The following is a 27,460-nucleotide window of genomic DNA, read 5'->3' on the forward strand; positions in this document are numbered from 1 at the left end:
TGTGAGAAAGTATGAGTTCGATCATGGGAGACAGCACTTGGATCACTTTGGTCCCATTCAAGGAGAACAGCTTTGTAAATACCAGAGTTCAAGACTCAGCTCCCTGGCAGGCTGTGCCTAGAACAAACAGACAAATGCAAGAGCTATCTTTCCCATTGACTTTCTGGAGGAGGCTCTGGGTTATACTCACTAATCATAAGCACAAAGAGGGCTCAGTTTTCTCTAAACTAGGTGTTTTCTTTTTTCCATCCAGCCAGGGGCCATTGAGACTGCCATGGAAGACTTGAAAGGGCACATAGCCGAGACTTCTGGAGAGAAAATTCAAGGCTTCTGGCTCTTGACAGAGTGAGTAGTTGTGGCTAAGTGAAGAGCAGTGGAAATCTGGCATTTTCCTTAAGACCACTGTAACAAAATAGGAGACAGACATGTGGAAGAATTTATTCTGGATGTCAGGTAAGATCATTGCTTGACATATCCCCCAGTTAGAGAGAGTAAAGTTTCATGGTGCCCTATGGCTGATGCATGGCTAGGTTGGACTCTTGGCTAGTCGCTTCACTCAGCTATCACTCTGACTCCCTTACAGGCCCTCATCATGGCTCTCAAGGACTATTGCAGGGGCCTCCTCACCCACCTCTTTGGTTCTAATCTGTCTCTTATAAATACTCTCCTTCCAGCACATCAGGCTACTAACCCATCACACTCTGGGGACAGTGGAAAAGAAGGTTAAAAAGATGAATGAGGTCAATGTATACAGTTTGAATTTTATCTTTTGTGTAATAACCTGGGCCATGAAACCAGGGAAATCATGCAGGATAGAGAAGACAGGCCACCAGTCCAGAATTAGTATAAAAACCAAGTCTAGGGACACCTGGGTGGCTCAGTTGGTTAAGCAGCTGCCTTCGGCTCAGGTCATGATCCCAGCGTCCTGGGATCGAATCCCACATCGGGCTCCTTGCTTGGCGCGGAGCCTGCTTCTCCCTCTGCCTCTGCCTGCCATTCTGTCTGCCTGTGCTCGCTCGCTCTCCTCTCTCTCTGACAAATAAATAAAATCTTTAAAAAAAAATAGTCAAAATCTGTAAAAAAAAAAAAAAAAACAAGTCTAACACTTGATTCCTTTCCTTTAATAAGTGCTCTATTCATCCTAAGGCCTATCTTAGTTCTAAGGGCTTTAATTGCAAATGACAACAAGAAGATGGTTATCTTTGTGTCTTACCCTGAGATTCTAGAATCTGTGACTTTTACCAGCAGACTATTAGGAATGCCATGGTCTTTACAATGATAAAGGAATATATTCACATATATTCACATAATAATATATTCATATAATAAGAGAAAGAGGCATCTCTTTTCTGCTACAGAATAGCAGTAATATATTCATATAATAGAATTTATAAACATATAATATATTTTTATCCGCAGGTGTACAGGTCTGCGAATCGCCAGGTTTACACACTTCACAGCACTCACCATAGCACATACCCTCCCCAATGTCCATAATCCCACCCCCCTCTCCCAACCTCCCTCCCCCCATCAACACTCAGTTTGTTTTGTGAGATTAAGAGTCACTTATGGTTTGTTTCCCTCCCAATTCCATCTTGTTTCATTTACTCTTCTCCTACCCCCTTAACTCCCCATGTTGCATCTCCTCTCCCTCATATCAGGGAGATCATATGATAGTTGTCTTTCTCCGATTGACTTATTTTGCTAAGCATGATACCCTCTAGTTCCATCCACGTCGTCGCAAATGGCAAGACTTCATTTCTTTTGATGGCTGCGTAGTATTCCATTGTGTATATATACCACATCTTCTTTATCCATTCGTCTGTTGATGGACATCTAGGTTCTTTCCATAGTTTGGCTATTGTAGACATTGCTGCTATAAACATTCGGGTGCACGTGCCCCTTCGGATCACTACGTTTGTATCTTTAGGATAAATACCCAGCAGTGCAATTGCTGGGTCATAGGGTAGTTCTATTTTCAACATTTTGAGGAACCTCCATGCTGTTTTCCAGAGTGGTTGCACCAGCTTGCATTCCCACCAAGAGTGTAGGAGGGTTCCCTTTTCTCCGCATCCTCGCCAGCATCTGTCATTTCCTGACTTGTTAATTTTAGCCATTCTGACTGGTGTGAGGTGATATCTCATTGTGGTTTTGATTTGTATTTCCCTGATGCCGAGTGATGTGGAGCACTTTTTCATGTGTCTGTTGGCCATCTGGATGTCGTCTTTGCAGAAATGTCTGTTCATGTCCTCTGCCCATTTCTTGATTGGATTATTTGTTCTTTGGGTGTTGAGTTTGCTAAGTTCTTTATAGATTTTGGACACTAGCCCTCTATCTGATATGTCATTTGCAAATATCTTCTCCCATTCTGTCAGTTGTCTTTTGGTTTTGTTCACTGTTTCCTTTGCTGTGCAAAAGCTTTTGATCTTGATAAAATCCCAAAAGTTCATTTTTGCCCTTGCTTCCCTTGCCTTTGGCGATGTTCCTAGGAAAATGTTGCTGCGGCTGAGGTCGAAGAGGTTGCTGCCTGTGTTCTCCTCAAGGATTTTGATGGATTCCTTTCTCACATTGAGGTCCTTCATCCACCTTGAGTCTATTTTCGTGTGTGGTGTAAGGAAATGATCCAATTTCATTTTTCTGCATGTGGCTGTCCAATTTTCCCAACACCATTTATTGAAGAGGCTGTCTTTGTTCCATTGGACATTCTTTCCTGCTTTGTCGAAGATGAGTTGCCCATAGAGTTGAGGGTCTATTTCTGGGCTCTCTATTCTGTTCCATTGATCTATGTGTCTGTTTTTGTGCCAGTACCATGCTGTCTTGATGATGACAGCTTTGTAATAGAGCTTGAAGTCCGGAATTGTGATGCCACCAACTTTGGCTTTCTTTTTCAATATTGCTTTGGCTATTCGAGGTCTTTTCTGGTTCCATATAAATTTTAGGATTCTTTGTTCCATTTCTTTGAAAAAAAAATGGATGGTACTTTGATAGGAATTGCATTAAATGTGTAGATTGCTTTAGGTAGCATAGACATTTTCACTATATTTATTCTTCCAACCCAGGAGCATGGAACATTTTTCCATTTCTTTGTGTCTTCCTCAATTTCTTTCATGAGTACTTTATAGTTTTCTGTGTATAGATTCTTAGTCTCTTTGGTTAGGTTTATTCCTAGGTATCTTATAGTTTTGGGTGCAATTGTAAATGGGATGGACTCCTTAATTTCTCTTTCTTCTGTCTTGTTGTTGGTGCAGAGAAATGCAACTGATTTCTGTGCATTGATTTTATATCCTGACACTTTACTGAATTCCTGTACAAGTTCTAGCAGTTTTGGAGTGGAGTCTTGGGTTTTCCACATATAGTATCATATCATCTGCAAAGAGTGATAGTTTGACTTCTTCTTTGCCGATTCAGATGCCTTTAATTTCCTTTTGTTGTCTGATTGCTGAGGCTAGGACTTCTAGTACTATGTTGAATAGCAGTGGTGATAACGGACATCCCTGTCGTGTTCCTGGCCTTAGCGGAAAAGCTTTCAGTTTTTCTCCATTGAGAATGATATTTGCGGTGGGTTTTTCATAGATGGCTTTGATAATATTGAGGTATGTGCCCTCTATCCCTACACTTTGAAGAGTTTTGATCAGGAAGGGATGCTGTACTTTGTCAAATGCTTTTTCAGCATCTATGGAGAGTATCATATGGTTCTTGTTCTTTCTTTTATTAATGTGTTGTATCACATTGATTGATTTGCGGATGTTGAACCAACCTTGCACCCCTGGAATAAATCCCACTTGGTCGTGGTGAATAATCCTTTTAATGTCCTGTTGAATCCTATTGGCTAGTATTTTGGCGAGAATTTTTGCATCTGTGTTCATCAAGGATATTGGTCTGTAGTTCTCTTTTTTGATGGGATCCTTGTCTGGTTTTGGGATCAAGGTGATGCTGGCCTCATAAAATGAGTGTGGAAGTCTTCCTTCCATTTCTATTTTTTGGAACAGTTTCAGGAGAATAGGAATTAGTTCCTCTTTAAATGTTTGGTAGAATTCCCCTGGGAAGCCGTCTGGCCCTGGGCTTTTGTTTGTTTGGAGATTTTTGATGACTGTTTCAATCTCCTTACTGGTTATGGGTCTGTTCAGGCTTTCTATTTCTTCCTGGTTCAGTTGTGGTAGTTTATATGTCTCTAGGAATGCATCCATTTCTTCCAGATTGTCAAATTTGTTGGCGTAGAGTTGCTCATAGTATGTTCTTATAACTGTCTGTACTTCTTTGGTGTTCGTTGTGATCTCTCCTCTTTCATTCATGATTTTATTTATTTGGGTCCTTTCTCTTTTCTTTTTGATAAGTCTGGCCAGGGGTTTATCGATCTTATTAATTCTTTCAAAGAACCAGCTCCTAGTTTCGTTGATTTGTTCTATTGTTTTTTTGGTTTCTATTTCATTGATTTCTGCTCTGATTTTTATGATTTCTCTTCTCCTGCTGGGTTTAGGGTTTCTTTCTTGTTCTTTCTCCAGCTCCTTTAGGTGTAGGGTTAGGTTGTGTACCTGAGACCTTTCTTGTTCCGTGAGAAAGGCTTGTACCGCTATATATTTTCCTCTCAGGACTGCCTTTGTTGTGTCCCACAGATTTTGAACCATTGTGTTTTCATTATCATTTGTTTCCATGAATTTTTTCAATTCTTCTTTAATTTCATGGTTGACCCATTCATTCTTTAGAAGGATGCTGTTTAGCCTCCATGTATTTGGGTTCTTTCCAAATTTCCTCTTGTGATTGAGTTCTAGCTTCAGAGCGTTGTGGTCTGAAAATATGCAGGGAATGATCCCAATTTTTTGATACTGGTTGAGACCTGATTTAGGACCGAGGTTGTGATCTATTCTGGAGAATGTTCCATGTGCACTAGAGAAGAATGTGTATTCTGTTGCTTTGGGATGAAATGTTCTGAATATATCTGTGATGTCCATCTGGTCCAGTGTGTCATTTAAGGCCTTTATTTCCTTGTTGATCTTTTGCTTGGATGATCTGTCCATTTCAGTGAGGGGAGTGTTAATGTTCCCTACTATTATTGTATTATTGTCTATGTGTTTCTTTGATTTTGTTATTAATTGGTTTATATAGTTGGCTGCTCCCACGTTAGGGGCATAGATATTTAAAATTGTTAGATCTTCTTGTTGGACAGTTCCTTTGAGTATGATATAGTGTCCTTCCTCATCTCTTATTATAGTCTTTGGCTTAAAATCTAATTGATCTTATATAAGGATTGCCACTCCTGCTTTCTTCTGATGTCCATTAGCATGGTAAATTATTTTCCACCCCCTCACTTTAAATCTGGAGGTGTCTTCGGGTTTAAGATGAGTTTCTTGTAGGCAACAAATAGATGGTTTTTTTTTTTTTATCCATTCTGATACCCTGTGTCTTTTGATTGGGGCATTTAGCCCATTAACATTCAGGGTAAGTATTGAGAGATATGAATTTAGTGCCATTGTATTGCCTGTAAGGTGACTGTTATTGTATATTGTCTCTGTTCCTTTATGATCTACTACTTTTAGGGTCTCTCTTTGCTTAGAGGACCCCTTTCAATATTTCCTGTAGAGCTGGTTTGGTATTTGCAAATTCTTTCAGGTTTTGTTTGTCCTGGAAGCTTTTAATCTCTCTTTCTATTTTCAATGATAGCCTAGCTGGATATAGTATTCTTGGCTGCATGTTTTTCTCGTTTAATACTCTGAATATATCATGCCAGCTCTTTCTGGCCTGCCAGGTCTCTGTGGATAAGTCTGCTGCCAATCTAATATTTTTACCATTGTACGTTACAGACTTCTTTTCCCGGGCTGCTTTCAGGATCTTCTCTTTGTCACTAAGACTTGTAAATTTTACTATTAGGTGACGGGGTGTGGACCTATTCTTATTGATCTTGAGAGGGCTTCTCTGAACCTCCTGGATTTTGATGCTTGTTGCCTTTGCCATATTGGGGAAATTCTCTCCAATAATTCTCTCCAATATACCTTCTGCTCCCCTCTCTGTTTCCTCTTCTTCTGGAATCCCAATTATTCTAATGTTGTTTCGTCTTATGGTGTCACTTATCTCTCAAATTCTCCCCTCATGGTCCAGTAGCTGTTTGTCCCTCTTTTGCTCAGCTTCTTTATTCTCTGTCATTTGGTCTTCTATATCGCTAATTCTTTCTTCTGCCTCATTTATCCTAGCAGTGAGAGCCTCCATTTTTGATTGCACCTCATTAATAGCTTTTTTGATTTCCACTTGGTTAGATTTTAGTTCTTTTATTTCTCCAGAAAGGGCTTTTATATCTCCCGAGAGGGTTTCTCTAATATCTTCCATGCCTTTTTCGAGCCCGGCTAGAACCTTGAGAATCGTCATTCTGAACTCTAGATCTGACATATTACCAATGTCTGTGTTGATTAGGTCCCTAGCCTTTGGTACTGCCTCTTGTTCTTTTTTTTGTGGTGAATTTTTCCGCCTTGTCATTTTGTCCAGATAAGAGTATATGAAGGAGCAAGTAAAATACTAGAAGGATGGCAACAACCCCAGGAAAATATGCTTTAGCCAAATCAGAAGAGATCCCAAATCGTGAGGGGAGAGAATGGGGATAAAAAGAGGTTCAGAAAGAAAAAAAAAAAGAAAAAAAAAGAAAGAAAAAAAGAAACAATTAAAAAAAGAAAACCAATAAAGAAAAAATATAAAAAGGAAAAAATATATATATATTAGATAAACTAGTTAGAAAACGTTAAAAAAGAAAGGGTAAAAGTTAAAAAAAATTAGCAGAAGAAGAAAAAAAAATTGAAAAACATAAGAAAAAAAAATTAACTGCAAGGCTAAAGAATCATGGGGAGAAAGCTATGAGTTCCGTGCTTTTCTTTCTCCTTCTCTGGAATTCCGATGCTCTCCTTGGTATTGAAACTGTACTCCTTGGTAGGTGAACTTGGTCCTGGCTGGGTTTCTTGTTGCTCTTCTGGGGGAGGGCCCTGTTGTAGTGATTCTCAAGTGTCTTTGCCCCAGGCGGAGTTGCCAGGCCCTTACCCGGGGCCGGTCTGAGTAATCCGCTCGGGTTCGCTTTCGGGAGCTTTTGTTCCCTGAGCGCTTTCTGTAGAGTTCCGGAGGATGGGAATGAAGATGGCGGCCTCCCGGTCTCCGGCCCAGAGGAGCCGAGAACCCGGGGCCCCACTCCTCAGTGCGCCTTCAGAGAACAGCACCCAATGACTCCCGTCACCCTGGCCTCCCGCTGCGCTCCGAGCTGACCGAGCCTGTGACCGGTTCAAGGTAACCCCGAGCTTAGAGCTTACTCCTCGGCTCTGTCTCTGTAGCCGGCTTCCCCGTTCTAATACCTGTAAGTTCTGCGACACTCAGACACCCCCGATCCTTCTGTGACCCTGCGGGACCTGAGGCCATGCTGACCCTGCGTGAGCTTCACCCCGTTTAAGCCTCTGGAGTGATGTCCCTCAGCGGAACAGACTTTTAAAAGTCCTGATTTTGTGTTCCGTTGCTCCGCCGCTTGCTGGGAGCTGGCCCCTCCCCCTGCGGTCTATCTTCCCGTCGCTTTGGATTCACTTCTTCGCCAGTCCTACCTTTCAGAGAGTGGTTGATTTTCTGTTTCTAGAGTTGCTGTTCTTCTTCTCTTTGATCTCCCGTTGGATTTGTAGGTGTTTGCAATCTTTGGATGAGCTATCTAGCTGATCTCCTGCTACCTGAAGTAGTCTCAGCCTGCTACTTCTCCGCCATCTTGACTCCTCCCCCTAGAATTTACATAATAACAGAAAGAAGCACCTCTTTCCTCCTACAGGATCCAGAATATTAAATGGAGACTGTACTTAGAACTCCATTTTGGATACTCAGTTGGCTCAGTAAGGTTTCCGGCTTCAAAGAATCCAGAAGAAAAGCTCAGTAATTTGTATACTTTGAGTAGAGGATCATTTAATCTTTCACCCCTGGGCAGGACATCTTCTTTAACGAAGTTTTTTGGAGGGGAGGGGTTGGGATAAGTGGGGGATGGATAACACTTGAATGTTCATCCTTCTAAGCCAACAAAACTCCCTCAGTCAGTGGAATGTAGAATCAGATCACCTGTGGATCCATCTGACTGACCACCATATTACATTATTGTTTCAAATGGGTTCTAAGAATTGAGTGAAAATCAGTTTGGAAAACCAACGCGACCATTTCTGAGCATTTGTTTCTTCATGTACCCTGGAGATAATAATATGCATCTGAGGAATTGTTACAAGAGCTAAATGAGATTGCATGGTAAAAATCTTAGCAAAGTCCCCACCCCATAGTGGATTTTCAACAGATGTCAGTGTCTCTCCTCTGTTCACAAGTTCTAACTATTGGTAAAGGCCTTTTGTTTTTGTTTGTTTGGTTGCCCCTGCCTTTATTTCTGTCCCATCCATCTCTATCTCCTTCATCTCTGGGTTATCTCTAATGAAAAGAAAAATCTATAATTCAGGTTTTTTACTGATTGACTTTTACCAATGCACATTTCATACCCACCTTCCATCTGCAAAGTAAAATTTGATTTGTGCAAATAAAACATCTACCTTGATTAGGACTGATGTCTACTTAAAATCTGAAGGTCTAATCAGAAATAGACACCTATTTTTTTCTACAGTGCATTTCATTGATTAGAAAAAAATATACAAACCCAGTCTTTCAAAATCAGGGGTGGCATTTTGAATTCTCAAATAATAGAATCAGTAATTTCTTTAATAATACATGTTTGAATTGTCTTATTGTATAGAAATTTGGCTTTATGTTTGTTTGTTTAAATGTCTTTGTTCAGTGATTATAAAGGCCTAGATATATCATTTGTCCAAAGATAAATGAAACTATGTGATCTGCATTGAGACTTAGCATCATAATTCTGTTTGATTTAACATCAACTAGGATGATTAATAAATCCAGGAGTTTTCAGATAAATATGGACAGTTATGCCCCAAAGACCCGTTTTACACTTAGCTCTGAACATAATGGGAAGTTCAAAGAGTTGGTAAGGACTATCTGGCAACTGCTTCTCTTTTGCGTTGTGTTATTTCTTTATATCATAGACAGTAATGAGGGATGTATCTTGTTCATAAGGAATTTTAAGCAATCATTGTTCCCTGTCAGACTTTCTTCCATTTGCAGTTTGGAACCATTTCTCCTCTTTTATTATTATTTTTTTAAGGATTTTATTTATTTATTTTTAGAGAGAGAGTGCAAGAAAGCAGAGGGCAGGGACAGAGGGGGAAGAAGAGGGAGAGAAAATCCAAAGCAGACTGCATGCTGGGCATGGAGCTGAGATGGGGCTCAATCCCAAGACCCCATGATCATGACCTTAGCTGAAACCAAGTGTCAGATGCTTAACCAGCTGAGCCAGCCAGGTGCTCCTCATTTCTCCTCTGTAAATGGTAGTTCCTTTGTATTCTCTTTGGTCTTCCTCTCTGCCAAAATCCTTTTACACCTCTTCCTACGCTCCATCAAAAGCTACTTTAAAAAAAATTATTTATTTGTTTTTATTAACATGAATTATTTGTTTCAGGGGTACAGGTCTTTGATTCATCAGTCTTATGCAATTAAGTCATTTCTACCATAGTAAGAATTTGCTGTTTGCTTTTCTTTGCCTATTAAGCCTTAAAGTTGGTTGAGACCACCTTCTTGTCATAGAACGAGTTGCCAGTTGTAACTATGATGGGTCAGGCATCTGGGCTAAATGAATAGGCTCGAGTCACTGTGACTGTTCAAGCAGAAGATGGGAGGCATTTGTCAAAGGAAGGGCATGCCTAGAGGTTCTGAGTGACCTTTCACACTTAAGTTTTTGTAGTGCACCAATGTAGGGAAGGCAAACACAACAATAAAAACAATCAAACAAAACCCCAAATCCCCAAAATAACAACAGCAAAGCAAAACAAAACAAAACAAAACAACACACCTAAACAAACCTATAAATATTCAGGCCCAGAAAGGTGAGAGCCTGGGGCTACTCTTGCCCTCCTTTTCTCTTTTTTCTAATGGGATGAGACCCATCCATTCAGTTCTTATGAGTTACAGAGACTGTTCTATAGGTCAGCTTCCCCAACTGCACCAACCACACAAGGCTCTTGTCAAGTGTAAGGCTTTTCTGTGTGTGGTAGAAATGACTGGGCTTTATGCACATCAATGGTTAGCTCCTTTTATGGAAATGAGAAGTCTCTAGCTACTATCCAGCAATTTTTAAAGAATGTTTGCTTTCAAACAACTTTTTCAGTTTCATAATATTAGAGTGAAGACTCCTCTAAACTATAGGGCACATGACAAACTAACTTGGTGTCAATGAACTTGCTTTATGTGTGTGACACCCTTGCTGGTTTTGTGACTGCCATTTGACAGGTGAGAACTGGAGGTGAAGGAGGAGGAAGTAGGCAGATGAAGATCATATAACAGATAAAGCAAAGAAGGCAGACTGCATTCCTGCCCTAGCTGGGTTCTGATTCTTGCCCAAAGGATGTGATGTGTAGATGTGGGGTGACTAATGAGCTCAGCTCAACCTTTAAGTGGGAGAGTCCCAGAAGTGGTTTGATACAGGAGGGTGAGTGGGTACAATCGTGAGGGCTAAAGGGCCTTGAGTATCATGTTTAAGAACTTAGATTCTGCCCCGTAGGCTACGGGGAGGCACTGATGGGTAACCAAAGTGTGACTCTATTTCTACTTTATAAGGATCACTAAAGGCCCACAATCTCTTATATAAAACTTTTGGAACCAGATGTGAATCAGATTGAGATTTTTTCAGATGTTTGAAAGGGAAAACAATGCATATGTGTTTTATCTGGTGTCCCCAGGAGAGGTCTGGGACAGCTCCCCATAATCAAACACATGAACATTTTTTCAGGAAAATACGTGACATTAAAAGTAGAGTGATAGGCTGCATGAGGGTTCAGATCTGGCTTGCATCACAGTCGCCATTTTCAGGGCTTTATTTAATTTGAAATCATGGCTGACGGAGTAGGGTGTGTACATCTTTGACATGTGAAGGATCAGCGTACAGGGGTGTAGGGGCAAGAAGTCTGGCTGATGGACTAGAAACCACGCAGTGTCAGCGGAGTCCAGTCCAGTGGCGGCCTGTACCTGTTCATGCTGGCTTATGACCAGTGAATGTTACCATTTCAGCAATGTTGAGAGCTGATTGTTAATTATTAAAACATAAAATTCCACACCAAGTAAATTCAATTTAAAGCAAAGATAATGAACTCAATCAAGCCTCCTTACTTTCTGACGTTCTTGATTTCACTTTGTTGTTCCATTTGCTCTTCATGCCTCTGGTATTTGTATCATGGAAATGCTACAGGAAGGGGTGTTACCGCACACCTCTTCTCATCTATACCTTCCATGCCACCATATTGGTCACTTGGAATCAGCCCTGGTGGCAGCGAGTAAACCATGGAAGTTAGCAAATATGAGAGATTAGAGTTCAATGTATGGCTCTGTGGACTGTCTGAACCCCAGAAAGCAAGAGAGAATGTCTTTAAAAAGCCAATGAAATTCAAAAGTATGTCATGTCTGTGGCTGTGATACTATAATAATATACCAAAATATTGAAATATTTTTCCAGCGTTTAGGAAAACAAACAAACAAACAAACAAAAACTATTATCCAGTTCCATGAAAGTCACTTTTTTCACAGAAAAGGGGGTGAACCCTGAACAGGCAGCTGAGGAAAGCTTACTGCCATGCAGAGGCTGCAAGGCTGCTGAGGGTCCGTGTTCTGGGCCTGAGGCTAGGGTCTAGGCCATTGCTGCTCTCACACCTGCACTGCTGACCCCCAGTATGAGGTGGAAATTATAAAAATCCTCTTTTTTCTATTTCATCCCTCTTGTGCTCTCTACTGCAAAAGTGTAACATTGGGCACACATTAAAGAAGAAATGCTTCACAGAATTCTGTTCAGCATAGAGCATGTGCTGAAGGGTGCGTTTGGGATTGAGAGGTGAACTAATAACCTACAGAGCCGGACTTTATGGATCCCTGTGTTTAACCATCTGTGAGGAAGGAGTTCAGGGCAGCTGGTGGTCTTTGGCCTGGGAAACAGATGGGTTTACTCTACCGCCATCCCTGGTTTAGAAGGAAAAGATAACTCTCCTTTATCAAGGACATGCCATATCCTGAATGTTGCAGAAAGAACTTGGTGCATGTAATCTCATTTAATTATCCCAACAATCTTGTCATTTGCTTTTTTTAGAACTCGCTGAGTACAGTTTTTGGGAAAAATGTGTGTGAGGTGTCCATAGAGCATCTGCATGGAGATGTTGAGTGGATGGCTTTACATAGGGATCCAGGTACTATCTTCTTAAGTAGTGTTTTCAAAAGCGACAGTGATCCTCACACATTTGTTTCTTATAGTCTTGTCTTCTATAGTCTCTAAGGGCATTAAATAGCATCAAGTCAGTAAAGGCATTTTTCAAGGGCTATCACCCCAGTTCAGAGGAGCTGCTTTGTGATGTTCTAAATGTATACAGGTAGATTATTCAGCAAAACTAGAAAAATTAGTTTGAAGGCACTTGCGTGGAGGATATGAGGAGGATGGACAGAGATGCCAAATGAAGAACTGGAGAGATGCAACCATCAACTCCAGCTAGTTCCCAGTTAGCTGAAACCATTAAGAATAGAACCCTAAGAAGACTCTAGTTAGGACCCAGGCCTTCAGCCCAGCCCATCCTGGAGCTTTTATATGCCTCTATAGCTATAAAGACAGGATGGTATTTATCTTAACTTTATCTCCTCCTCTCACTGTCCTTCTTGGCCCTACTGGGAAAGAACTTATTGAAGAAATTGTGTGTATCATTTCAGAAGTGATCCATTAAGGCAGCACCAAGGAGAACATTTTGACACTCTGTTAAGTCTCAAAAATTGTGTTATAATGGCAATGAAGTAGCTCTTCAGTAGAATGTACTCAAGATGTCTTTGTATATGATACTTAAGGAGGCAGGAGGAGATGGGATCTTTCTCTCCAACACATTAGTCTGAAGTGGTGGGGCGGATGTTCTCATTCCTCTTATTCTTAAATGAGAAGTCTTGCCTCCGGTGGCTGGGGGTCACGTAACTCCCACTCTTCATTTTTGTGGAAAATACAGTGTGTTTTATTGTCTGCCTTCCCCTAAACCCACCAAAGTTTCTATCTTAGCACTTTGGCATAATAAATATATGAAATCCAATTCTCTATCTATGTTGAACATACAGACAATACAAAAGAAGTGAAATCAAGGTGGCCATCTAGTGTCATAGAAAGAGTCTTGGATTTGCAGTCAGAAGACTTGGGTTTGAATCCTTCTTCTGCTACTCACTATCAGTGCAGTGAAGTAAACTTAAGTAGGTTTTGGCATTTGTTTTTTTAATTAGGGTATTTTTTTTATTATGTTATGTTACTCACCATATGGTACATCATTAGTTTTTGATGTAGTGTTCCATGACTCATTATTTGCGTATAACACCCAATGCTCCATGCAATACGTGCCTTCCTTAGTACCCATCACTGGGCTAACTCATCCCCCTACCTGCTCCCCTCTAAAACCCCCAGTTTGTTTCTTGGTGTCCATAGTCTCTCATGGTTTGCCTACCCCTCTGATTTTCCTGCTTTCGTTTTTTCCTTCCTTTTCCTAATGTCCTCCATTCTATTCCTTATGTTCCACAAATAGGTGAAACCATATAATAATTGACTTTCTCTGCTTGACTTAATTCACTTAGCATAATCTCCTCCAGTCCCATCTATGTTGATGCAAAAGTTGGGTATTCATCCTTCCTGATGGCTAAGTAATATTCCATTGTATATACGGACCATATCTTCTTTATCCATTCATCTGTTGAAGGACATCTTGGCTCCTTCCAGTTTGGCTGTTGTGGACATTGCTGCTATGAACATTGGGGTGCATATGGCCCTTCTTTTCACTCATCTGTATCTTTGGGGTAAATACCCAGTAGTGCAATTGCTAAGTCATAGGATACCTCTATTTTTAAGTTTTTGAGGAACCTCCACATTGTTTTCCAAACTGCTGCACCAACTGGCATTCTCACCAACAGTGTAAGAGGGTTCCCCTTTCTCCACAACCTCTCCAACATTTGTTGCTTCTTGTCTTATCAATTTTTGCCATTCTAACTAGTGTAAGGTAGTATCTCAGTGTGGTTTTGATTTGAATTTCCCTGATGGCTAATGATGATGAACATTTTTTCATGTGTCTGTTAGCCATTTGTATGTTTTCTTTTGAGAACTGACTATTCATGTCTTTTGCCCATTTTTTGACTTGATTATTTGTTTTTTTTTGGGTGTTGAGTTTGAGAAGTTCTTTATAGATCTTGGATATCAGCCTTTTGTCTGTAGTGTCATTTGCAAAAATCTTCTCCCATTCTCTGGGTTGCCTCTTTGTTTTTTTGACTGTTTCCTTTGCTATGCAGAAATCTTTTATCTTGATAAAGTCCCAAAAGTTCATTTTTGCCTTTGTTTCCCTTGCCTATGGAGATGTATCTTTAAAAAAGTTGCTGTGGCCCATGTCGAAGAGGTTGCTGCCTGTGTTCTCCTCTAGGACATTGATGAATTCCTGCCTCACATTGAGGTTTTTCATCCATTTTGAGTTTATCTTGTTTTAATATAGTCTTTAGTCCATTAGAAATTCAATGTTCTTGACAGAAGGACAACTACTTTTAATTTTTGGTGTATTTTATTCCAGCTTTTCTTCATGCATCTTTGCCAAAGATCAGAAATAATATTAATAAATGACTTATTGAACATTTAAATTGTACCACGTGTTCTGATAAGTGATTTCCCTGCACTTGCCATTATACTGTTATAATACACATGATTTAGATGATCTCTAAATGGCACTTCCCTTGGGCTCTTCCTTATATTTTTCCATGTAGCTTTTATAAAGTTACGTGACCATTCATTTATTACTGGGTGATTAATTCCAAACTATCAGTGGCTATGCAAATTTAAGGATTGATATAATTTCGTTTACGTTGAAGCCCTCAGTAAGAGATATTTACCAGTAGGGCAGAATGAGACTCCACAGTTGGAAAGAGAAATGAAAATATATAAGGCATTCTCTGTTTATGTTTTGATTTTTTTTTAAAGTCATGTTCTATAGCACTTTGTAGTTAAAAAGTGCTCTTCTTCATTTAATCCAATCTTCATAGCAGTTCTCTGAGATAGGAAACATTACCTCCAGTTTGGAGGTGAGGAAATCAAGGCTCAGAGGGTAACAGAGCTGGGGCTCTAGCGCATTCTGCGGCCCTGACTTTTGCTAAAATGATCCTTTTGCTATTGTGCCCAGATTCCATTTGCGGCCCTTACTGGGTTGTGGTCTGTCGTTCTTCTAGCAGGAACAGGTTGGATAAAATCAGAATTCTGTTTCTTGGGCTGGGTGGGGTAAATGGAAGGGTGCTTAACTTAGATTTCCCAGAAGAAAGAGCTATCCTGGAAGCTTAAATAAAAAGAGATACATCCTGAGAGAGAACGGGATGTTGAGGAACAGACTACTGGAAAGTATTTCCCAGGCACAGGGTGCCCCAGGCACTAATGGATCCCCAAAGCAGCACTGTGGGTGATCACTTTCTCAGCTGCGCTCCCATTTGATCCTCAAACAGACCAATGCAGGGAGGACAGAAGGAACTATTGGCTTTATTTTACGGATGAAGAAACCCAGACATTAAATGTCCTGCCTAAGGGCAACCACTTATTAAGGTCACAGTAGGGCTTAACTTCACAGGGCCCCTCGCCCAGCCTCCTTGTCTTCTCATTATGTGGCTCATGCTGCTTTTTGTGAATTTTCATCTCCTGAGACAGTGATCACCATAGTTTAAATTACCTGAATACTTTTTGTGCCTGGGTCCAGTTTCTTTGTTGATTGTCTGCTGTCTGAAGGGAGGAGGACAGAGACTCACTGAGCAGGTTCAGAGACATTTTCCTGTTTTCCTCTCCAGATCTTATTCTGCTCCTATTGTTCATTTGACTTTACTTAGTGTTTTCACTGAATCAGCTAAAAAGTACAATACCTATAGGGGTGGGTGGATGCCTCACATGGGCTAAGGCCCATCATCTTTTATCTTGTTCCAGTCTAATTGTAAGGAGTATTGAACTACTTTTTTAATGAAAAATACTGCTACTGATAACTTCGGAAAAGTAGAAAGACCTCAAAGAACTCTGGAACCATGGATTTCTGATCTTTTTAGTCCTGAATAATAAACTTACTGTGCAAATTGAGTTGACATTCTGAAGTGTATCTCCTACCCATCCCCATCTATTTTTACATGCATTCTCTTTTAGACCTTTGTACTGAAAGAATGGTCTTGGAATGAGTAGCATCAACACCACCTAGGGATTTATTAACAGGGCTCATGCTTGGGACCCACCCCAGACCTACGGAACATGAACCTGAATCTGTTTTCACAGGTTCCCCAGTTGACTTGTTTGTACATTAAAATTTAAGAAGTTCTTGTTCAGGTCACTCTTGTGCTTATCGTCTGAGGAATTTTGTGGCTCCCCACTGCCTACATACTCTTCTGTTGTATCTTTAAAACCCTGTGTATTATGGAATGAATTTGGCTCTCTAGCCCTATTTACTATGATGTCCCTTTACAAATTCTCAAAGTGAACAAATTCTCAAAGTAAACTCAAAGCACACTGGTTTCCTAAAGTTTCTGACACAGTGCTTTGGCATCATACCCATGATTGTACTCCCTCATTTTATTTCCTATGCCGTTCCCTCCATTCTGTTTGTTCAGAACTTTCTGGATCTTCAGAGGTGATATGTCTATCAAGCTTGTCCATATAATTCTCTCAGAATGCTCCCTTTCTTCTTTCTGGTCACATTATACCCCATAGCATAGGTTACATACTGTGAGGGATTCATTCCTTGAGGCAGAGCCTGATTCTGATTCACATTTGTCCAAGCCCATCTCTGTCCACCTCCCAGTGGTGTCTGGCATGTTGGGGCTCAGAGCCCATCAGGAACTTGACTTGAATTTAATTCTGATAGAGTCATCTCCTGTTTGAAGCCCTCCACTGACACTAACACAGTCCATCCATTGAGTCCTGCCTCCGTTTCCCTGGGCCTCCAAGAGACCCTTTGCATCGTCCCATGAAAGCACTCAAGCCAGAAAGTGCCTCAAATCCATTAAGATGTTAATGACCTGTGGCAGGACTCTGGCAGCAACAACAGCACCTCTGTTGCCAAAAACCATTTATACTGGGTGGGTGTTTTCGACAACCACTTAATTAAACACATTGCCTTTCTCTATAAATTCCCCATGGCAGCAGACGCATCCAGATAGCTAATGGTCCCGGAGTGACCTGAATTATAGGACAGCGAGGGCATTTAGTTACTGCAGTCACAGATGTACTTGGAAATGTTTGTTTTCCCAAGACTGCTACCAATTAGGGAGGAGTCAGAAAGAGCCAAGAGGTGAAAAAGTCTGATAGCAGACATAGGCTCCGGGAACCACAAACAGTTCAGTGTATCTGGGTTATAGTGATCCAGAGTAAGAGAGCTAGAAACAAGCTAGGAAGGTAAAAAGGAAGCAGAAAGTCAGGAATTTTGAACGCCAGGCTAAGGAGTTTGGATTGCATTTTTTTTCCTGCAGCCACAAATTGGAGATCCATGGATCATTCAAATGCTTTAAATTGATTATGTATTTCTAGTTTGCCAACATCACATCACTCCTCATTACCTTATACTGGCTCCTCTTTATTCCCTTGTTGCAGTGGTGGGTGGTGCTCTCTCCCAGTCATGAGCGCCAGCTGTAGGCCTGTCCTGATCAGTGAACTTAGCTTGGCATCTTGAAATCAGAGTAGTAGGAAAATTTATACCAAAGAAATGAAATGGGGGCATCATCATTATCATTACTATTATTTTAGAAAGAGTTTACAGTTTACAACACGCCACTGCCATTATGTTTCCCTCGTGACCACCATAGGCATTTCTTTCTTGAGTTACTGAAAGATATCAAACAAGGTTTTGACATTTTTAGAAAGGTAATAGGTTCTGAAAATGACTTACCAATAATCTAAACTTAATCTTGATTATTTTGGGGCCTGCCAATGTGTGTTTCAGTAAAGAAAACAAATAAGACCTCAACCTTAATATTGAGGCTATCAACGCATTTGGGCCTCTACAGCTGTTATACAAACAACTATTAAAGAGTCTTATGAATAAACATGCTGCCTGATTCACAAACAGTAAATTGTGTTTACTCTATGAGGTACCTAGGCTGTCCTCAAATGCCCTGTTTTAGGGAACATAGGGTGAGTCTAAGAAGAGTAATCTGTGTGAAGAAGTGGGAACTTCTGCTTCCACTGGTCTCTTTAGTAGGAAGAACAAAAAAGTTTAAGAAATGAAATGCTGTGCTTTTTGAATTAATAAGACATCTGAGCAAAGACAATTACCCAGGGCAAAGAAAGACTTATATAATGATAAAAGGGTCAATCTACCAAGAAGACAGAGCAACCCTAAATGTGCCTGCACTAAACAAGAAAAATGTAAAATATGTGAAATGAAAACTAATAGCATGGGAAGGAGAAATAGACAAATCCATGATTCTAGTTAGAGACTTCAGTGCCATTCCCTTAATAAACAATATGACAAATACTCTGAAAGTCGGCAAGGATTTAGAAGAACTCACCATACCAATAGAACCCAATAGGCACTTATAGAACACTGCACCCAGAAAAAGCAGAATTAATGTTCTTTTTAAGCACCCAAAGAATATCTACCAAGATCCAACATATTCTGAGCCACAAGACATACCTCACCAAATTTAAAATAATTGAAATCATTCAGAAAGTGTTCTTCCACTACAATGGAATGAAACAACAAATTAATAACCGGAAGAGAACAGGAAAATCTCCAAACCGTTAGAAAGAGCACAACATATTTCTAAACAATCCAGGAGTCAAAGAGGAAGTTTCAAAGGAAATCAAAAGTATATTGAAGCTGAGTTCAAATAAAAATATAACATATCAAAATGTGTGAGATTCAGATAAAGCAGTCCTGAGAAATTTGTAGCACTAATGGAAGAATGCTAAAGGCAACTGAGGAAAAGTCTCAAACCAATAACCCAAACTCCTGCATCAAGAAACTAGAAAACAACAACAATAAGAAAACAAACTTAATAGTAACAGAAGGAAGGAAATAATAAGGATAAGAGTAGAAGTCAATAATAATTTTTTAAAATAGAGAAAATTAATGAAGGAAAGGGTTGGTTTTCTGAAAAGTTCAATAAAATTGAGAAACTTTTAACAAGGCTGACAAAGAAAAAAAGAGAGAGGATACAGATTATTAATATCAGAAATGAAATTGAATATCCCTACAGACCCTGCAAACAACAAAATAATAAGTGAAAGAAATAATAAGTGATTATAGCTAAAAACTCTACACACATAAATTTGCCAATTTAGAAGAAATGGATCAATTCCTCAAAATACTCTAATGACCACAACTCACTCAATATGAAGCAGATAACTTCAATAGCTCTACAACAATTAGGAAATTGAATTTATAATTAAAGATGTTCCCAAAAAAGAAATCCCCCAGCACTGGTGGTTTCACTGGACAATTCTATGAAATGTTTAGAGATGAATGAGCACCAATTTACCATAATCTTCTTCAGAAAATAGAAGAGGAAGAAACAATTCCCAGCTCATTCTATGAAGACAGTATTAACCTGATACTAAATCCAGACAAAGACAGTCACAAATAAAACTACAAACCTATATCCGTCATGAATATAAATGCAAAAATTCTTATTAAAATGTTAGCAAATAGAAATTAATATATAAAAATAATTATATATCATGACCAAGTAGGGTTTATTCGAGGGATATAAAACTGGTTCAGTATTGGAAAATTAATCAGTATAATCTACCATATTAACTGGCTAAAGAAGAAAAATTACATGATCAGATCAATTGATGCTGAGAAAGCATTTGGCAAAATTAAACACACACATTTCTGATAAAAACTCTCAAAAAATGCAGCAGGAACTTTTTTGATTCGATGAAGAATATTTATTAACACCTGTAATTAACAGCATGCTAGTGGGAAAAGACTAGTGCTTTCTTTCTCCTTAAGACTGGGAAGAAGGCAAAAGAGTCAACTCTTAACTACCAGTATTTAACTTGGTAGTGGAAGCTGTAGCCAGCACAATAAGGCAAGAAAAGGAAATAAAAGCCACACAGATAAAAAAGGAAGAAATAAAAATTGTCCTTAATTGTAGATGGCATGAAAATCTTTGTAGAAAAACCCAAGAAATCTACAACAAAATTCCCAGAAGTAATAAATTACTTTAGTGAAGTTGCAGGGTACAGAATCATATGAAATCAGCTGTATTTCTATAGGGTAGCATTCAAGAAGTGAATACAAATTAAAAATACAGTAACATTTATAATCATCCAAAGAAAGAAATACTTAAGTGTAAATCTAATAAAATATGTATAGGATTTGGCATGCTGAAAACTATCAAATGCTGATGAAAGAAATCAAAGACCTCAATAAGTGAGAGACATACCATATTCATAGATCTGAAGATGCAGTATAGTCAAGATATCAATTCTCCAATGTTTGACCTGTAGGTTTAATATGATTCCTTTAAAAATCTTGGCAAGGTTTTTTACAGCTATAAATAATACACTTCTAAAATTTTTATAGAGACCTAGGAATCAGAATAGCTGGAACAGTTCTGAAAATGAAGACTAAAGTGCATTTCAGTGACTGCTCCTATGTTCTGCTCTTTGACTTCAGCCCCTGGCCATAGCTGATTGGACAAAGAGGAGCTGATCCATTAACTGGCCCATGATCCAAAAAGACAGCTCAAAGGAAAGCTCAGGACCAAAAGAATTCCAGATCTTGAGCATTTGAACAGGGAGGAACAGCTATCATGGCTATGAAAGTGGGTCTGTCCAGTTAGGATGAAGAAAACAAAGGTCATAGGCAAGGTGAAATTAAAGAGGAACAAACACTGGTAGTAAGCAAGGGAGCATGGCAATCAAGAGGAAACATGAAGTGTGCAGACAGACCCAGAAATCATGATAGAGATAGCCCCCGAGGGAATAGCTTTTGATCCTTGTGGCTTTCCAGCTTTCATAAAGCCCAACTGCGCAAGGGTTCCTGATCTTGGATTTCTGTGGGACTCCTCAGAGTATTTATATATCTCCTCTTTCTGGGCTCGCCCAATCTGGGCTGTGTCTTCTGTACCCGAAGAGCTGAACTGACATGGTGCAGTAAATAGACATCTCTCCCAGTTAAAAAGAATAATACAATGGAGGTGGCACGAAGTGAGCATTTGCTGTATCTTGTCCCACTGTTCTTTCTTCTCTGCCGCCTTCTCAAAATTAGGCCTTGTTCTCCTGCCAGCTTTTTTGGCTTCTGATCAAGTGAATACCCCCAAAGTCAATTCAGGGGAGGAGAGAGCTCCTCAGGGGGTGGGCCTCCTGTTAGCCCCTGGTGCGCTGGGGGGACTTGAGCTATTCAACAGCTATTCAGTCGTTTTGTGGAAAAGAGAGAAGGATGGGGTGTGCCCAGAGTCTTTTCTTCTGTGTAGCTTTTAAAATATCCTCTTACTGATGGTACTGTGACAGGGAGAGCAAAGTTGCCTGGCTTTGTATGAAAAATAAGTGGGAGAAGCAGCTGGATGGGATGTATATTGCCTGAGCTAGGGGTGTCCAAAGAGCTGGATTCTGGTCTTACCTCTGTTACTCAGTACTAGGTGCATGTCGCTTTATTGGGGCTTAGTTTCTCCATCTGAAAAGTGGAGGATAACAACCATTTAATATGAAAAACATTCATAAATCACAAAGAAACTGTAGTTGTTCCAGCATGGGATGTGGCTTCCATTTACATCTCCCTCCACTCTCCTCTTTGCTCCCTTCACCTTGGTCATGCCAGCTTCCTTGCTGTTTTATGAAATGTGATGGAGCCTGTCTCTGGGCTTTTGCACTAGCTCTTCATTTCACCTAGATATAATTTCCACAGATACTCTCATCTCTCTTTTACCTAGGTCCCCACATTTACGTGTCCATTTCCTTTTGTCTGTGTGCCTTCCTAGAATGTAAGCACAAGAGGAACAGGGGCTTGTTTGGCTCACCACTATACCAGTAGAGCCTGGAGCATAATTATGGCTCAGTAAATATTTGTTGGATCATTAAAGGGGATTATGTCTGGACTGGATATCTAGTATTGCTTCTCTAAAGAAATACCTTCCTTGGGGCATCTGGGTGTCTCATTTGGTTAAGTGTCTGACTCTTGATTTTGGCTCAGGTCATGACCTCAGCATCATGAGATCCAGTCCTGCATTGGATTCCACACTCAGTGTGGTCTGACTGAGATTCTCTCCTTCTCCCTCTGCCCCTCATCCCTGCCTGTGCACTCTCTCTCTCTCTCAAATAAATAGAATCTTTTTTTTTTTTTAAAGATTTTATTTTTATTTATTTGACAGAGAGAGATCACAAGTAGACAGAGAGGCAGGCAGAGAGAGAGAGAGGGAAGCAGGCTCCCTGCTGAGCAGAGAGCCCGATGCGGGACTCGATCCCAGGACCCTGAGATCATGACCTGAGCCGAAGGCAGCGGCTTAACCCACTGAGCCACCCAGGCGCCCTCAAATAAATAGAATCTTAAGCAGGCTTCACACATGGGGCAAAGCTCTACTTGGGGCCGCATCTCATGACTCTGGGATCATGCCTGGAGATGAAATCAAGAGTCTGATTCTAAACCAACTAAGCTACCCAGGCACCCCTGCTGCAAAAGTGTTTAAAGGGAATTTAAAAGAATTCTTTATCATCATTTTCTCCTCCTCCTCCTTGATCATCACCATCATCATCACCATCACCATCATATTAATAGTCAATGAAAACTAAGTGCATTATGTGTGCTTTGCATGCTACTAAATGCTCTGTAACACTATTTTAAAAATTCACAACAACCCTATGAAGTATATCTGTATTATTATTATTTTCATTTTAGAGACGTGGAAAATGGATTTTAGAAAAGATAAGTAACTTCTGTAAGATCTCACAGCTAGTAAGGGTCAGAACTGCATCTCTAACTCTGGTCTGTGTGACAGGAAACCCACCATTGTTCAGGAATCTAGCACTTGAAATGTACCATGAAATGAAGACCCATTTGTGGTTAAAATGAGTCTAAAGCTCACAGGAGTATTGGCAAAACTACTGATCAAGGGCTGTTTGTCTTCAGGACAGGGATATAAGAAAAGAAATTAACATTCACAAAGCAATTTCTGGTACACCAGGACTAGGTTGGGACTATGACATAATACAATGATCCCTTCTGGTTAGTTATTTTGGCTGGGAGACTAAGAAGCAGAAGAGGTTCACTCCTGGTGGTTAAAGAACTTTTGATAAAGTGAGGGTGGTCATGATTAATTATTTGCACTGGTAAAGTAATCTTTAGAAATACTCTGTAGCATTCCACTCTGAAAAGTTGGGTAAATCCACACATCTTCCAGTACCACCTTTAAATTCTTTGGGTTTAGGCTCAAAATGGTTCCACCTCAGTGCCTGAGAGATCAGCTCCTGACAATGTCTTGCCCTTTCAAAACCTTGGTTCTGCCTCTGGATATCTTTTCAAAGGATAGATGCCCAGGGCTTCTAGGTGGCTTAGTTGGTTAAGCCACTGCCTTCAGCTCAGGTCATTATCCCAGAGTCCTGGGATTGAGCCCTGCATCAGGCTCCAGCTCCACGGGAAGTCTGCTTCTTCCTCTGACCTTCTCCTCTCTCATGCTCTCTCTCTCAAATAAATAAATAAATAAAATCTTTAAAAAAAAAAAAAAAAGATAGAGGCCCAGGATTCCATCTCAGCAACCCTGAATCAGAATCCTCCTGGGTTCTACCTTCCCTTTTTATGGTAAATCTGTTTTCATGAATTTCCTTTATATACTGTGCAAACATGTGTCTTCTAACAAGTCATTCTGTACATGTCATTATTTGTCTTTGCACATACTGTTCCCTCTATCTAAAATTAATTAATCCACCTTCTGCATCAAGTTATTTCAAAAAAATTCTTCAAGCACACTTTATCTAGAGCCTTGCCTCATTTCCTTGGGAGTTTTAAATGCCTTACAGTAGCAGAGTGGTTAATCAAAACTATGTTTTCTAGAGACAGACACCCTCAGTGTGAATTGTAGTTCCAGAATTGGGCAAGTTATTTCACCTCTTTATGTTTTCATTCCTCATCTATAAAATGGGGATAATGATACATCCTCACGGGTTTTCTGCGAGCATAAATGAAGTAATTTATACAAAGAACTTAGTCCAAAATCTTATTCAAAGTAAACATTAAATCAATAGTAGACAGCTGGGATTTCCATAGCGTATACAAGTATACAAACTTCCATGTTATTATTTATCACTCAATACCATAGTACTGATTTATGTTCTCCCACGTGAGTATAAGCTTTTTTTTTCTTTTTTAGAGAAAGAGAATCTTTTTTTTTTTTTAAGATTTATTTATTTATTTATTTGACAGATAGAGATCACAAGTAGACAGAGAGGCAGGCAGAGAGAGAGGAGGAAGCAGGCTCCCCGCGAGCAGAGAGCCTGATGTGGGGCTCGATCCCAGGACCCTGGGATCATGACCTGAGCCGAAGGCAGAGGCTTTAACCCACTGAGCCACCCAGGTGCCCCAGAGTATAAGCTTTTAAGAACAGGGAAATTTGTAGAGGATTTTACAGTGTGAACACCTACATAATGTCTTTAATAAAACACAACTGACCCTAAAACAATGAAGGGATTATGGGTACTGAGTCAAAAATCCATCTATAACTTTTGGCTCCCCAAACTTTACCAAGAGCCCACTGTTGACTAGAAAGCTTACCAATAACACAGTCAATGAACACCTATTTTGAAAGTTATATGTGTTCTTACAATAAAGTAGGCTAGAGAAAAGAAAATGCTATTAAGAAAATCAAAATACACTTACACTACTATACACTGTTTACCAAAAAATCTGCATATAAGTGAACCCACACAGTTCAAACCTATGTTGTTCAAGTATCAAGTGTATAAACACGCAGCAATATTAATTGATTACATGATGAGATTTCATTACCTTCCTAATAAGTGGTGTTTTTGTAGACAGGAGAGCATAAGGGTTTAAGGTGGAACATACCTTGGATGAATCCAGGCTATGTTATTTGGAAAAATTTAGCTTCCTTTATTAGCCAATGTGGGTTGCTGTGACAAAATGCCCATAGAGTCTGTTAATGACAGACATTTATTTCTCACAGTTCTGGAGACTGGGAAGTCTAAGATCAAGATGCCCACAGATTTGGTTCTCAGTGAGAGCTTTTTTCCTGGCTTGCCTTCTCATTGTATCCTCACATCCTGGAGGGAGAAAATTCTGTCTCGTCCTCTTCTTTTTTTTTTTTTTAAGATTTTATTTATTTATTTGACAGAGAGAGAGATCACAAGTAGGCAGAGAGGCAGGCAGAGAGAGAAGGCAAAGCAGGCTCGCCGCTGAGCAGAGAGCCTGATGCGGGGCTCGATTCCAGGACCTTGGGATCATGACCTGACCCGAAGGCAGAGGCTCTTCCTCTTTTTATAAGGCCCATAATCTCATGGGGGGAGCTCCATCTCTATGACCTCATCTACACCTAATCCCCTCTGAATGGCCTCACTACTTAGTACCGTCATTTTAGAAGTTAGGGCTTCAACATCAGAATTTTGAGGGGAAATAAATATTCAGTCTGTTATACCTCCCTGAGTCTCCATTTCCTCACCTGTACTCATCCAGACTGTTTGATGCAGATTAAAACAGGTAATATTTGTGTAATATCTGGCACACTACCTGATCCAGAGAAGACCCCCGATAAATGAAGGGTTTTGATTATAACCTAAGAAAAATGCATGGCAGAATTATTCATATGCATATAGATCTCAGGAGCTTTAGAATTGGCATATACATGTGTGTATATATACATATATATATATATATATATATATATATATATATTTGCATATACACATACACACACATATAAATTATATATGTGTATAATTTCCTAAGTAAAAACTGATTGTTTAGAGTTTCATTATATCTTTTAGAATTCAAAGACTCCGTTGTTTTCTGAGGGAAAAAATGGCCATTGTTTTTTCTTACTCAGGAAAAAAACAGTGTTTGTGGGTACGTGAAAGGATGTTTCCAGGTCCATCCTGTCTATGTTTTATGGGGACACTTTGTCTATCCTACAGTGGTATACATTAAGGAAGTGTTAAACACACACACACACACACACACACACAATTTAATACTCCTAAAAACTTTTTGCATGTGTTTATTCCCAAGAATCATTCCTGCTTTGCAACGTATGTTTTTTCAGCACAAAGATCTTACACCTAACAGCAGGAAATGAAGTGTTGATAAAAGAATGTTCTTCGAGGGCATGAAATACGTAGATTCCTGGGGTTCCTTTTCCTCAGCCCTGTGAACAGGGGCTGGGAATCTGGAGACCTGAGTCTGTGGACTTGTGTTAATATTATAAAATCTCGTCACAACTTTGGGTGCCATATTAGTTCTTCCATAGATGATTTCATCTCATGTCTTAGAAAATTGTGTATTCCTTAAAAGCAGAATATTCTTCTCACTATTCCCAATTGCTACCATGGAGCTTGGAACATGCCTAGCTCTGTGGCGTAGTGGGGAGAAAACCGAACCACAGGAAGTAAGGTCAGGGGATCTGAGAACAAAGAAGGTTTGTGGGCATCGGGTTTTTATTAGAATACCATGTTTACTTGGAGGGTCCCCTATTTTAAACAAATTGGAGAGTGCCCAGGAAAGAAAAACCAAATGATTGAAAGAATTTAATGTGAATTATTTAGCTACAAGTTTTTTAAGACTTCACTTAACCCAGGGGGAGGAAAATTGCTTTGCTTCAATGCCATGCATTTTTCATCTGTTTATGTTTCAAGAGCAAACCCAAATTGGATTCTCTTCAGGGCCTGGAACCCAGTGGGTGCTCAGGGAATATGTGTGGAATGAATGATTCAGTGTTTTCCTCCTGGGCTGCTGATTTCTGGCTAGCCAAGAAACTGTCTTCCTCTTTTAAGGTCTGGGCTATGCTAAGAGGCTGGAGGGACACACGAAGGAAGATGAATTTGTAAACGAGGTATAGTCAGCCTATTCAGTATTAGGAAAGATGTTTCTACTGAATGGTGTGTGTGTGTGTGTGTGTGTGTGTGTGTGTGTGTGTGCGCGCGCGCGCGTGCGCGCATGCATACGTGTGTAAGTGTGAAGGAATAATGTTAGAAAAAATATTTTTGGATGAAAATCATTTCTAAACCACGAATTGATGTGACACAGCCTTAAAAGAGCAACTGAAAGTATTGTTGGGGTAGGGCTGGGGCCACTAGGACAGCATCTGGATGGTTTGAGTGACCGGGTAGGGGCCCTGGAAACTTGCTCTGCCCGGTTGCCTGTCATTGCTGGTTCGCTGTTGCCCTCTGCTGGCAAAACTGTTGTCATCC

The 27,460-nt window shown here is 40.0% G+C and overlaps 1 protein-coding gene across 1 annotated transcript in view; it reads left to right on the top strand.

The window, feature by feature from the left end:
- The window catches only part of TPRG1 (tumor protein p63 regulated 1), a 172,064-nt gene that overhangs the window by 47,384 nt on the left and 97,220 nt on the right, over window positions 1-27,460 (top strand). Inside the window, exon 3 of the mRNA XM_047732816.1 lies at window positions 254-345. Coding sequence (XP_047588772.1) covers window positions 254-345 — 92 coding nt within the window. The remainder of the gene's footprint in view (window positions 1-253; window positions 346-27,460) is intronic.

Source organism: Lutra lutra, chromosome 1 (assembly GCF_902655055.1).
Source record: "Lutra lutra chromosome 1, mLutLut1.2, whole genome shotgun sequence".
Taxonomy (NCBI): Eukaryota; Metazoa; Chordata; class Mammalia; order Carnivora; family Mustelidae; genus Lutra; species Lutra lutra.